General features: G+C 40.9%; 1 protein-coding gene across 1 annotated transcript in view; it reads left to right on the top strand.

The window, feature by feature from the left end:
• Thada (THADA armadillo repeat containing) overlaps positions 1–14,555 on the top strand; it is a 302,624-nt gene that overhangs the window by 154,613 nt on the left and 133,456 nt on the right. The window contains exon 29 of the mRNA XM_075955218.1: positions 11,405–11,573. Coding sequence (XP_075811333.1) covers positions 11,405–11,573 — 169 coding nt within the window. The remainder of the gene's footprint in view (positions 1–11,404; positions 11,574–14,555) is intronic.

The following is a 14,555-nucleotide window of genomic DNA, read 5'->3' as shown; positions in this document are numbered from 1 at the left end:
TCTTGGAACTCACTCTGTAGACCAACCTGGTCTTGAACTCAAAGAAATCCACCTGCCTCTGCCTCCCAAGTACTGGGATTAAAGGCTAATGAAGATGTTCTTTAAAAACAAATTAATACCTGACTGGTAAACTGCACATGTTCAGAGTGTGCAATTTGATAATTTATATACCTATAAAGCTACCACTACTATAAAGTTAGTGAACATATCTATCATCCTTTGTAATCCTTACACAACACCCCCCCCCCCCAGACATCTGACAGTGGTCAGCTTTGTTCTCTGTCACTATAGATTAACTTACATTTTCTAGAATTTTATAAAATGGGAATCATACTGCATACATTCTATTTTCTTTGGCATTCCACCTGCTGGGCCTCATTAGGCCTGGGCATGAGGCCCACTGTAACTTCCTGAGCCTAGCTTGAGTTTGGAGACCTGGAAGCCATGACTTCCCCATATGAGTGAGTGACGCAGGGCAGACTGACCTAAACCCACCTCTGCCCAGCCACTGCTAATGTGGCAGGATATTATTGGCCCTTATTACTTACTCTGCCTCAATTCATCCCAAGATTCCCACCCCCTCTCAGCCCTATGTAAGTTCCTGCCTGATGCAATAAAGCGAGATCCTGCTTCCATAGACTCCTGACTCATTGTACGTGTGTTTCTCCCTGGTGGCCAGGGGGAAGGTCTGAGTCTTTGACACTCACTATCCTGCCCAGCCCCAGGGAAAGTCCAGCAGGTCCTTCTCTGCTGCCGTCCTTTTTGCCAGAGAACTCGGCATCCACCTGCATATTCTGAGATTCAGCCATGTTATTAAGTAAAGTGGGATTCTCTTATACTGATCCACCACAATTTGTTTACTTCTTTAACTCTTGATAGACATTTATTTTATCTAAAAATTTAGCTATAAGTTGCTAGGAAGTCCCATTCATGTACAAGTCTTTGTATGGATATTAGCTTTCATTTCTTCTCTAGATTAAATACATGAGAGTGAAATGGGAGGGCTATGTGGTTGCTTTAACTTTAAGAAGCTGAAAACTTGTTTTCCATAGTTCCTGAACCATTTTACATTCCCACCAGCCAAGTGTAATAGTGGGCAAGGTGCATACCTCACCTGCTCAGCTTTTGGGGTTTTTTTTTCTGTTTTTGTTCCCCTTTTAAAACTTATTTGTCTTTATTCCATATGTATGAATGTTTTCCCTGCTTGTATATTTTACATCACATGTATGCCTAGTGTTCTTGGTGATCAGAGAAAACGATAGATTCCTAAAACTGGAGTTACAGATGATTGCAAGCTGTCATGTTGGTGCTGGAAATCCACTTGGGTCCTCTGAAAGAGCAGACAGTGTTCTTAACCACTGGGCCATCTCCCTGGCCTCAGTAAACACAGTCATTTTCATTTAGTATTTCTCAAATGTGTAGTGGTAGATCATTATTACTAAATATATTAATAACTCATATCACCTTCACTGGTGTTGACTCATCGTGTATGACATTAGGTTACATGAACACATTTTCATACCACCATATAATGTACTTTTAGTTTCTCGAGTAACTCAACATGGTGAGCATCTTCACATCTTCAACTTTTTTAAGTTGTTTTTTTTTTTCTTCTAAATATATTCTGGACTAGTTTTTTAGGCATAAATTAATTTATTTCCCTGGCATGTAGAACTAGAAAAACGAAGTTAAATTGGAGCAAGAAAGAGTAATTATGCCAAAGGAAGTACTTTCTGGCTGCTGTGCTACTATATTCTAAGCATAGGTTTGGATGCAAACAAACATATAAAACTTTTCCTAGGGTGTTTTTAAAGGGCTAGCAGTAGTCTGTTAGCAGTACTATAGGTCTGTGGAGATGTGACTCAGTTTATTTAATTCAGAAGGAACATTTTTGTGGAGATGAGACTGTTCCTGTTGCATACTATTTTTCTAGGCCAAAATCATGCAACTTTTTGGAACTTTTCAAACCTTTCCATGTAGTTGGTTTTTAAAGATTCATTCTTAATGATTTCAGTTTGAATTGTTGCTAGGAAATAAAAGGAAGGTTATTTGGGGGCATTAATTAGCTTTAGCAAAAACAAGCTGCAGTCTCAGAGAGCAATAATCATATTAAAAGAAATGCTCCACTTTCTCTCTTCCAGCAGGAGCACCAGGCGTTTAGTTGGTGTAGTTTGAAGATTCATGTAGCTTTCTGTAGAGGCAAAATAATCACCAGATTCTAAAAGACTCTAGATGAGTAAAGGTCATGGGGTTGCTGTGGCCTTGGGAAGAGTGAGGGGTGCTTTAATGAGAGGATTCCAGTAGAGTTGATGAAGGGCTTTCCTCTGTAGGAAACACTGGTCATTTGTTTCCAACTCCGACAGAGGTCTGAGCTAAGGGAAACTGGCTCTGACTATAGAAAGGTTGAGTGTGGTCAGTGTTAGGCATAAAAATTTTATTATCAGCATCAATATTGTTAGGAGATTAAGCAATGGAACAAGTCAAGAGAGATCCTAAAGATAATGTTGAACTTAAAAAAAAAAGATAGTATCCAACCATAATGTTTAAATGCCTGTTGATTTATAGGATTTTTTATTGGATGGCCCTTAAGAAATTATTCTTAGTATCTTTTACAGATGAGGATGTGAAGGGATGTTATTATCTTGAGGGGCTATGGAGAGTTTATTTAGTGGATATTGGGAGGGTAGGAGTATGGGGGGGAAGAGAGAAAGAGAGAGAAATAGAGGAACAGAGAGAGAGAGAGAGATGCCTAAGTGGGGGAGGAGGGAGACAAAGATACAAAGCGCTGCCTCTTCAGAAGAAGATCAGATGCAGAGAGCATGAAGGGATATTATGCAACTTGCCTTTGGCCCCATAGCTGGTACAGATATTAATATTTTAATTTGCATCTTTTCATTGTCATCTTATTTATGTCACCAAAGAAGCATTATAGTTGTTTCTCTTCATTAAAATGGTCACTTAAGTGTGTGTGCTTCCTTTTCCTGAGCCCTTAAAGCTCTGCTAATGCCCAGACTTGAGTGTATCCGTACATGTCACTATAAAGGTTAAAGTTTTCCATTCTTGAACATTTTCAGAACTGGTTTATGTACATGAGCAAATACAGTGCTGTGAGTGGTTAGATGATTTGAACCGAGGTGATTAATAATAACAGAGGACAGCAGAGGCCATCGTCACATCCTTTGTGTGGCCTGCCCCATTTTGATATATGTTCTTCATAAACCATTGTTTGGCCTGGGCTACAAAGTCTGCAGTTTGTGAGTGACTTTGGGTCAAAGTCCTGCGACTGATGTGCTTTCCTTAAGGGCAGTACATTAGAAACCTTTAGGTTTTGGTTTTTGGTTTTTTTTTTTTTTGCAACAGTAGTTTGAACAGGAGGAAATACATTTATGCTGCCAGTTTATTGTGAATGAGATCTGTAAATGTGAGTTCCAACCATTGGAATTAGTGGGATAAATTGCTTCTTAAGGATTCCACACCCATAATCACAACAGAAGGAAACTGGCACAGGGCATTCTATTTGGCTGTGGTTATATTCATTTGGTGACTCATTGTTCTGTACATGTTCCCACTAATCTATCTGTAGTGAAAAACACATACATTCATATCATGTTGTTTGAAGGCTTATCTGAGTACTAAAAATAGGAGAGGGGGCTGGGAGATATCTTAGTCCGTATAACATTGGCCCTGGAAGCGTGAGGACCTGGGTTTGATCATGGGCATTGCCATGTGCCCTTGTAATCCCAGTGTTGGGGAAGCAGTGACAGATGGATACCCGGGGATTGCTGGCCAGCTAGTGTAGCTGAAATGATGAGTCTGGGGGTCTAATGAGAGATGCTTTTTCAAAAAATGAAGTAGACTGTTGTGCGGTGGTGGTGCAAGCCTTTAATCCCAGCACTCGGGAGGCAGAGGAAGGTGAATCTCTGTGAGTTCAAGTCCAGTGTGTTCTACAGAGCGAGTTCCAGGACAGGCTCCAAAGCTACACAGAGAAATCCTGTCTCAAAAAAATCAACCCTCCAAACCAGACAAAAAAACTAAAACAAAGTAGACAGCACCTGATGTTGACTTCCAGCTTCTATATGTACATTCACCCAGATGTAAATGGACCTACTCCACACGTGTGCATAAACCCCATACATTTGCGTGCGCGCGCACACACACACACACACACACACACACGAGGGGGAGAGAGAATATTTGAAAGTACCTAGATTACCTGCCTCCAACTTTTTGCTTTCCTTGTATTTTTGCAAATTCTTGTCATAAGGGAAATTAATCAAGCTGTTTACATTTAAAAATATTTAAACTGTCATTTGTGGACCACTCAGCTCACAAGTTTTGTTAATTTTATTAGTTTGGTGCAAAAAGATTTTTAGTCTCAGACTGAGTTTTACGTCATTACAACTAGGCTTATTAATCAAAATAGGAGCTACTATGGTCAACAGTCTTAGACAAGAAGTTTGCTTATCCTGTAGCATAAAAACTTTGGCTTCAGGATCTGATGAGCTCTTGGAAAGCTCTTTCTACATCTTGCTGCCTGTGGAAGTGTAAAAGGTTGTCAAGATGCATGAAGAAGTGGTATCTGGTTGGCAAGAAGTCAGGTGAATATGGCAGATGAGGCAAAACTTTTTAGCAAATTTACTCAACCTTTGAAGCACTAGTTGTGTGGTATGCGGCCAGCGACTGTTGGAGAAGAATTGGCAGTGCCGGCTGCAGTGGTTGCAGTTTCCGGAACATCTCCTCTACTTTCTGACACATTTCTCAGATGGGAGGGTTTCGCTGGGGTGCGGATTGCTGTGGTCGATCAGGCTGGCCTCAGAGCACCCGTCAGTGACCATGACTTTTTCTGCGCATGTTGTCCTTGTCTAAGTACTTGGAGCAGCTTTATGGGCCAACCACCGAGCTGGATGTCACTGGTTGTTATGTGCATTCCACTTTTCATCACAGATTCATTGTTATTGCACAAAATAACAGCATTGCTTTACTTTTTTTAATTTTTGGTCAGCTCATAGAGCATTCACTTAGTCTCACTTTGCCAGTTTTCTTCAAATGCTGGACAAACATTGAATGGTCCGAGTTGAATTCTTTGGCAGATTCTGATGTAGTTGTGAGTCATCTTCCATGATTACAGTCAGTTGGTCATCATCAGCTCTGATGGCAGGCGTGTTCCTTATCTTTAAGGTGCTCATTTCTTTGCAAAATTTCTAGAACTATCACTTATTGTATATTCATTCATTAGCAGTTTCTGGGCTGTTGACACCGAGAGCTGTCTCTACTGCTTTACCACTCATTTTGAATTCTAATAAGAAAATCACTCAAATTTGCTTTTGTCTAACAATTTTCCATTGTATTAAATAAACATAGCAAGTATAAATTAATAAGTTATTAGTTTTAAAAAGCAAGAAATGAACTTTAAAATGTTGTGTAATCACCATTATTAAGAATATTCTCCCAGGCAGTGGTCACGCACGCCTTTAATCCCAGCACTAGGGAAGCAGAGGCAGGTGGATCTCTGAGTTTGAGGCAGCCTGGTCTACAAAGTAAGTTCCAGGTCAGGCTCCAAAGCTACAGAGAAACTGTCTAAAAACCAATAAATAAATAAATAATAAATAAATAAATGTACACATACATCACCCAGCAAATTTTAACATTATAAAATTCATAATCACCACTCATAATAACTTTTCAGATATTATTAATAGGCTCTCAAAAAGTTAAGTTGGACAGAAAAGTTTATTTCTCTATGATTTATTAATTATTTCCCTGATTTCTCTAGCAGATGGTGGACTAGTTTTAGGGTACTTTGTATATCAGAATCGTTTTAATTTGCCAATAGAGGACATTTAGGTTTTTGAATATTTGAAATCTTATTTTTTTTTAAGTAGGAATAAACACAGTTCTTTCTAAACCTTTCCCCAGGTACATGGTAGGATTAAAGAATAGAGTGTGAACTCTTAGTACCTTTCTATGGTTTCTTTAATGGATCACTCAATCTTCTGTGACCTGAAAAGTCATTTGCTATGAACACGGAACCAGTCTCCAAGATTGATGGTGCGAGTTCCAAGTATATTAAATCACTTTGAGAGCTAGAATTTCAGGCAGTAACACACCACAAGGAGAACCAGCCTATTAGCTGACTTCTACACCTGTCCCCTCCCTACCTGCAAGAAAGGAAGACACCCTAAGCCCAGGTGCTGTGTTCATACCCCACCAAAGAGTCTAAAGGCATCTTTCTTCTAGTCTCCTGTAGAGACAGCAGAGAGTTGTGAAAGGCTTTTATTCCATCTGCAGAGTCTGTACCCTCAGCTGGGCTGCAGACCTCACCCCAGCCTGTGAGCCTCCAAGGCAGAGCTGGAAATACTTTTCCAGCTGGTGTGGGTGGAGACTCCAGACCAAGGAGCAGCTCTGTGCTCTGGTTTGGAGACTAAACTTCCAGAAGGGCTGGCAAGGGAAATGGTTCATGTTAGATCTTTATATATTTACAGCACTTCATTTTTATTTTTGGTAAGGACTGAAATTAGTTCTTTTCCTTAAATCTCTAGGCTGGGGTTTTCCAGTGTCTTTGTGTGGCCATTGCTGTAAAGCCTTCTTCCTACACTGGGAAAGAGCTTTTACTGAGAGAGACTGTTCTCAGTATTCCAGAGAAAAATCTCCTTCCCAGCTGTCTAAAACACTTGGATGGAATCTCAAAATATTTGTTTTAAATTGCATTTACTGGCAAAAAGATGATAAACTATTTAAATGAAATTTCAGATGAAATATGAAGATTGTATTTTGTCTATATTTTGATAAGAGCAAGGAATCAGGGATTAACATTTAAAAGCCATGCATCCCTTCATTATTGAAGAAATAATTGTAATTTCAGATAACGGAAGTGTAGTGTTCCAAGAGCTTTTTGGATGTAACTACCAGACCATTTACCTTGGGGAAATTTGTTCACTTCATTGCTTAACACCAAAAGGAATGGTATGCATGCAGGCAGCCATCACCATTACCTCTGTGGTCCTGTGTCCTTGCCACGCGATATGACTGGGTGTTGCTGTAGAGATGTACAGCTGCCATTTTAACTTAAAATTAGCAGCCCGGGGCATATAAGACTGGGTAAAGACTGGTAAGTGAGCACCAGAGTGGAGGGATCACATAGTCACATGTCTTTTAAGGCCAGGCTTGGGCCTATGGTGGCCTGGTCCCAAGTAGTCACATTACAGTTCTCTAATGTTCTATTGTGGTTTATTACTGCTTATTTCTTCATAAGGTTTTGTTATATCAATCAATCTCAGTTAATTTTCAAAGAGCTGCCCAATAGATACAATTAAACTGAACATTTTGCCTGCAGACACATAATAATTGTTTTGTTTTGTTTTAGTCAATCAGACCTGACAATGTGCACTTTTTAGTTGAGCAAGAGTCTACTGCTCTTATTTCTCTCATTAACACAAGAAATGATTTTTTTCAATTTAACTCCAAAAGTCATGTCCATTTATATTTGATATATTTGAATGGAGAAACTCATGATGAGCTGAATTGAAGGTATGAGTAAGTGCAATTATAAGTTCTAGCTAGCAGTGTGAGTGGGCTAGAAAAAGGGCCAGTTCAGATGGCAGTAGATCTTTTGATGAATTAATAACAGGTTTAGGAGGGTCAGGAAAGAACAAGCAGAGAATCTGGTAACTTCGACCACCACTGAACTCCCTGAGAATGTGATTCAAAAATATCTAGATCTTCAAACTTATTGGGTACTGTTTTTCTTTTATATATGCACACATACCCACACAGGATTATTTCTCTGAAGGCAAGATTTAGAACAATATACAAGAGAGAGCAAAAATCTTTGGTATAATAACATTGGGGTAAACAGAACAGGAATTGGAGCCCTGGGCCAGGAGAATAAAAGTGTGAGAGCGGAGAGTCAGCTGGCCCAGGAAAACCTCAGTGCCCCCTCTTCTCTACAACTTATGTGCGTGGAAAGTGAAGGGTGGGCCTCTGTGAGCACATGAAGTGTGCTTGCTGTCAGCAAGGCTGCTTCCTGTGCTGGGACAGAGAGCCCTGGAGAGAACAGAGAGTGTGCTTGTTCACTGAGGCTGAGTCCTCATGACTCTACCTATCAGACTATGATGGCTGACCACCTGTGTGGTGGGCACTGTGCTTTACACTTATTGTCCCACTTGCGTCACAGTAGCCTTAGCAAGTAAGTCAAACCTTAGAAACTGGCTAAGCCTAAAACCCACACCACGAAGCGATAGTACTTGAATCCACACTGAGGTGACATGTTCTTAACTCCTGCCTTGTATGCTCTCCGTGTCATTTCAGTGTAGTAGACAAGGTAGTGGCCAGGGTTTGTTGTGGGAAGGGAAAATGTGATGCACAGAGCTGACTATGCACTTTAATAACTGCACAGGAATAAAAGCAAATGGTCCTGACCAGAGGCAGTGCAGCAAGGTTTGACAAAAGAGCTCATACCATATTAAAATTCAGATGCAGAGAAGATTCCCAGTGGTCCAGGGTCAAAGCAAATTCCAAAGCATTACAAATGAAGTAGTAGTTAAGCTGGCAAATCCTACGTGCAGAGCAGGCTTTGTTTTAACTCTGTAACTGAACCTACTGCTCCTCCCCTAGCCTTCGGAGATACCCTGGAAGGTCTGGGTCATTATTGGCTACCATTTCCCAAGAGCATAGAGCCAAGCTGTATGGAAAGCAGACCACTATTGCCTGGCATTCATGAGCATGTTTAGCGAGGGGCAGTTTCTGTGACATATTTCAGTCACAAAATTTAGTGTTCCAAGCAAAATGATAACCCATCTGTGTAATTTTCTATCTTAAACACCTCTAAGTTCCTTGTCCCCAACAACTGTCAAGGCAAACTTGCAAGTGTATATTTGCTTAGTGTTTGTGTATTATGTGTGTATACACAGGTACATATGTGTGAATCTAACTGTAATCCAACGTCCTGCTTATATACTTACCATTAGATAAGTGTGAAATTACATTGGTTATTACTTTCTAATGAATATCATTTAATTTTACTTTACAAGTTGCTATCTTTAGAAATGGCATTGCTTTTTTAAAATTGCATATATTTATTGTGTGTATGTGTATGGGTTTGGGTACATGCATGCCTCAGCACGTGTGTGGAAGTCAGAGGGTAAGTTGTGGGAGTTGGTTCTCTTCTTACACCATGTGAATCTCAGGGATCAAGCCTTGGAGCTTGTTATGTAGCAAGTTGACTCTACATAGTGATCCGCCTGCCTTCCCCTAGATTGCTGGGGTTAAAAGTATGCACTAGCATGCCTGGTAAATGCACGTTGCTTTCTGAGGATAGTTTCAGTTTTGCTTGTTTACCTGGTTGTATGGGTTTAATAAGTACCTAAAGTGGGGTATGGAAACAGAACATTTTGGAACTTTTCCACTTTCTATTCTTTCCCCTGTATAGACGGCAGATTCCTTTGGGAAATCATCATTTGCAGAAGGCAGGCCATTCTTTTGTGTAAGGTTGCTCCTAATTGAAAACTAAATATCTATAATCATGTTGGGGTTATTTGTATTTGAAAGGAAACATTTATCTACAAGAGCCCTTTGGTGACATAAAACACTATACCACATAGTACAAGTTGGGGCTGGGTAGAGGACGAACTGGGAACCTTCAGAAAGTGGCTGTGCAGAATGAAATAATTTGCTAATTAGGTTGCAAACCAGTTTCAGAATATTTTCTTTTCTTTGTTGAATGAAGTTTTCTGCCCCCATGGGCCAAAACAAACATTTTACTATGTTTGCCAATTACAGATTAAACATTTAATCATTTTAAAGGAAAAACAAGTGAGAAAATGGGTGAGTTGTCAGGACCTAGTTAAAGTCCAGAGGCGTTCTCTGGCTACCTGCTGTAGCCTTGGCTGCCTTCCACTCTGCTACCTGACAACACTTCTCCAGTCTGTATCAGGCGCTAAGTTTTTCTCTTATGTGTTTTTCTCTCTTCTCCATTGTCATCCAGTTCCCCAGTGAAATTTAAAGTCATTTTGTTTCTACAGAAATGGCATTGCAGGGGCAGTGGTGTGTGGGTGTGTGTAAGTTACACACGAGTTCCCAGTATCAAACTCAGGTTACCAGGCATGTGCGGTGAGTGCCTTAAGTGAGCGAATTCTCTGACCCTAGAAATTTTTTCTGTTTTTATTCACATATTAAGGTTCACTTTGGTGGTACTTCTGAAATACTAAAAACATTTATTCCTATGATTCTGCCCCCTGCATCCTATACCTACATGGCTATGGCCCCAAAAGACCATATGCAAATTTCCTTGTTTTGGGGGAAAGTTAAGAGGTCCTCTCTTTGCCAAGTAGAACCTACTGTCTTCTGATCTTGTTACCTTGGCATCTATGACACCTCTGAAATTGGATTACTTTTGTAAGTGGGTAAAATTTTATGAAGTCTAGAGAATTCAAGCAAAGTACTTCCTATGCTGAGACTTTACCAGATTGGACTTCTCTTACAGTCTGTGTTGTGTCTTTAAAAGCTTTCAGCTTCGCAGTCATACTCCCCACAGTGGTGTGGCTTCTCAGGAGCTAAGTGTTTACAAGGCTAAGAGGCCTATAGATGCCCTGCCTTTCCAGTTCTCTGTTAACATCACAAAATGCCACTTGTCCATGGCTGTTCCTTGCTTTTATCCCCACTCTTTAGATGTTAATCAGCCCAGTGGTGAGGATTTAGAGCCTTGGCATTTATATCTTGTCTTTGTGACTGGAGCTTCATACTATGTTGCCTACCATTTGTGATGCTCCTCACTGTGGCCCGGCCCAGCAATTCTTTAACCTTAATGTCCAGTCACTCATTAGCCCCTGTCATCCAGACACATCCACCTGTCCCTTGAGCATTTTTCTCTGTGTGATTTATATACTGCTGGGCTTGGCTTGGCTAGGACAGCCTTTTGTTTTTCTTGCCCAACTAGAACCATACTTTCCTGACTCAGCCATTCTCTTCTCACTGCTGGTAGCATGGAGATCATTGGTTTATCATTGTCCCTATACTGCCTCAGGTTTGCTCATCATTCCGAAAGTGCATCTTATCCCTCTAAACAGCATATAGGCTGCTCAGAGAGAGTCTTGCTGCTCACGGCACTTACCACACTACTTTCTACCCTTCACAGGTATCCAGTTAAACTTTGTTCATCATTGATGAATAAACCAGTTTTCTGCTATTATCTTCCCCTGTGATAGGATTATATATGCCAGTGTTATTTTTAACAAAAGCAATGTGACCTGTGAAACTAACATAGATACAAAAAAAAACATCGTTTGAATAAGGAAAGAATAAGAACAGTCATTTGAAATGAAGTACTGATTCTGTAAATAATAAACATATATAAAGATACAGATGTGGAAACAAGCATTAATGCTGTTACGTTTTCATTTCTCCTCAGGTGTGGTTGCTCGCCTATCTACCATTCCCGTGAAATGGCAGCTCGTGCACTGGTCCCCTTCATTACAATAGACCAAATACCAAGCACCGTCCGTGCTCTACTAGACTCACTTCCCAACAGCACTAACCGGTGTTTCCGACAAAACCATATCCATGGGACACTTCTGCAAGTAAGTACAGTGACTCTGTGGCTTTCATAGACCACCGCAGGATGAACTTTGGTTTCTCGTGTATTCTTAGCAGGTGAAAACTTGATACACAAACTTTTAAGTTTATTTGTTTGTAGGGCTTATTTATTTCTACTTCTTAATTACCATATAGCTCAAGTATGAATTAGTGTACATTGATTTGGCGGATTATCTTGTGCATTCAATTCTGCAACATGCTTTTTCCATCAAGTATGCCTACAGAACATTCCGAGCCATTTCTTCTTCAAGGTTGTGATGGTTTGAATGAGAAGTGTCCTCTAGAGTCTTGGGTGTTAGAACGCGTGGTCCTCAGTTGATGGTTCTGAGTCTTGGGTGTTAGAACGCGTGGTCCTCAGTTGATGGTTCTGAGTCTTGGGTGTTAGAACGCGTGGTCCTCAGTTGATGGTTCTGAGTCTTGGGTGTTAGAACGCGTGGTCCTCAGGTGATGGTACTGAGTCTTGGGTGTTAGAACGCGTGGTCCTCAGTTGATGGTACTGAGTCTTGGGTGTTAGAACGCGTAGTCCTCAGGTGATGGTACTGAGTCTTGGGTGTTAGAACGCGTAGTCCTCAGGTGATGGTACTGTTTGGGAAGATTTAGAAGCTGTAGTCACTCATGGCAGGCTATGAGACTTCCTGCTCCTACCACCATGGCGTCACTCCACCATCGAGGTCTCGTAACTCTCTGGGACTGTTAGCTGGTCATGATATTTTATCACAGCAATGGAAAACTGTGAGCCTTCTAAGAAGATTGCCTAAGTGCCCACTCGTGCATGCTTGCGCGCACACACACACACACACACACACACACACCCCTTCAGAGTCACCTCAGATCATCTGCTCCCTGTTGTGTGCATTACAGGGTTTTGCTGTTTTTTGGGAGGGGGTAGGGGAGAAGCATTTGAGGGTAGGGGTGATGCTATAGCACCCAGGTGGCAATCGGGACAGCCTCAGATATCAGTTCTCACCTTCCTCCTTGTTTGAAGAGTCTCTTGGTTTTTTTGGTTTTTGTTTTTTTTTTTGTTTTTTTTTTTGCTTTGGGGGTTATTCCCTTCTTCACCACAGGCTGTGCCTCTGGGTTTACCTTGGGACTGGGTGTTCAAACCAGGTCCTCACGTTTGTGTAGCGGCACTTTTCCCTGCAGAACCATCTTTCCAGTCCCATGTGACTCTTACTATAAAGTCTCAAGCACTTACACCTTCCAGTCCTCACTTGGTTCCTGTGTTAAAGACAGGCACAGATTATCTTAGCCTTGGAGACAAACCTCAGAGGTCCAGAGATCATCATTGGATTAGTCAAACAGCTAGGTCTCTTTTCCCCTAACTCTGCCTCTGTTTCAAAGGAAACAGACTAATGACAAGGAAAGTAGCAGAAGAGAATCTTGAAAGTGTACCCTCTAGGGAGTTAGACAGAATGCCCAAAGCATAAAAGATTGCAGCTCTAGGCTGATGAGTTCTTGCAGAAGTAGTGTGGGTGGGGTCGTTTTTCCTTCCTTTCTCCACTTGCACTGGTGTGGGCCTCTAATTGGAGCCTCCTGCCACCACAGCAGTCCCTATGTTGCACCGGTCTGCCCAGCAACCAGACATGATCTCCACTCTGTATGTGGGCTACCTTCCATATTCTCAGGGTTACTTTGTTGACTGTCATATAAAACTCTATGGAAAAACAAAAAACACTCCCAATTCTGGGCTTGTCCAGCTGTTCTTGTTCCTGAGTGTTGATGAAAGGCTTCCTGTGGGTGGGTTGGGGGTGAGGAGTCATAATTGGATGTGGATACTGTGCTGGTCTAACAGACTCCTGTATTGGTCAGAGTTGTTTCACTCGTGTTGAAAAGGTGTGTGCAGTCTTCTGCTCTGTTTGGACTGTTTCATTGTCTCTTCGGGGAGAGCATCTGAGGAGTTAAGTCAGAGAGGAATCTCTCTGTAAGTTCTTCTACACATAAAACTATCTTTAAAATCAGCAGATGCTTGCTTGAACTCGGAAAAGAGAGGTTAGGGACTGAGAGGACTGATAGTCTCCATGGGACCTTCAGAACCAGCTAAGTAAATACAAAACTGTTAGTTTTTCAAGAGCAGGAAATCATTTTGTAATCAGAAAACAAATTCTTTCACTGAACATTTTCTTGAATTATACATTTTGACTTCTTTGAAGATGTTTACATAAACATATCAAACCCCAGAGTATTTCTTTAGTATACCTTAAAAACAAAAATGTGCTGATCCCTGGGTTTCTGAGACTGGGAAAGACTCAAATTATAGGGCATGCAGAATAAGAACATGTGGGTTCATTTCCTAATCATTTCAGAACCAGAGGTTCAGAATGGCAGTGCTGAAGTGGAAGGAAATGGCACCCATACGGAAAGGTGAGATTGTACAGCAGGTTCTAAAGAGCCCAGAGTAAATGACATTAAATCTCAATAAAGGCCAGATAAGTGCCATGGACATTACCTCATTTGGGAACAACACTGGCAGGGCCACCCGTCTTTTAAGTAGAATTAACTGTCTGTTTTTATTGCCAAAACTCTTCATGTTAGGAACTTAATGTTATTACTAGGTTACTTATCACCCCTAAGAAGTTGCAGTGCAGTTCAGAAAGTTCTCTTGTTAAGACTGAGTTTGGCCAGCAACCCTGAGGAAAGAAAGGGTTGTTCTGATCCTTGTGTATTTAACTAACATTTTGGTGTTCCATAGAGAAGTCTACAGCATCTGAGGGGAGAGCTTGAGTTTTGGGTTTGTTCATCATCCATCATGTCTTTTGTTCATGTTTCTGATGGTATAATACAAAAGATGAGCCTTGTTCTTATTATTGTAAAGCTCCTTTGTAAAGTAAATAGGCTGGATAATGTAGCTTGTTGGAAAATGAGAAAACCATTTGGGTATTTTTCTGAATATTCCAGGCAAGTTTTTTCTTTAATCTAAATAATCACTCAAGTGCTACATATCCCTTGGTGTGAGAACACAAACTGCG

The sequence above is a fragment of the Microtus pennsylvanicus genome, chromosome 21 (assembly GCF_037038515.1).
Source record: "Microtus pennsylvanicus isolate mMicPen1 chromosome 21, mMicPen1.hap1, whole genome shotgun sequence".
Classification (NCBI taxonomy): Eukaryota; Metazoa; Chordata; class Mammalia; order Rodentia; family Cricetidae; genus Microtus; species Microtus pennsylvanicus.
The sequence above is the reverse complement of the archived record's forward strand: the minus strand, read 5'-3'. Positions and strand labels throughout refer to the sequence as shown.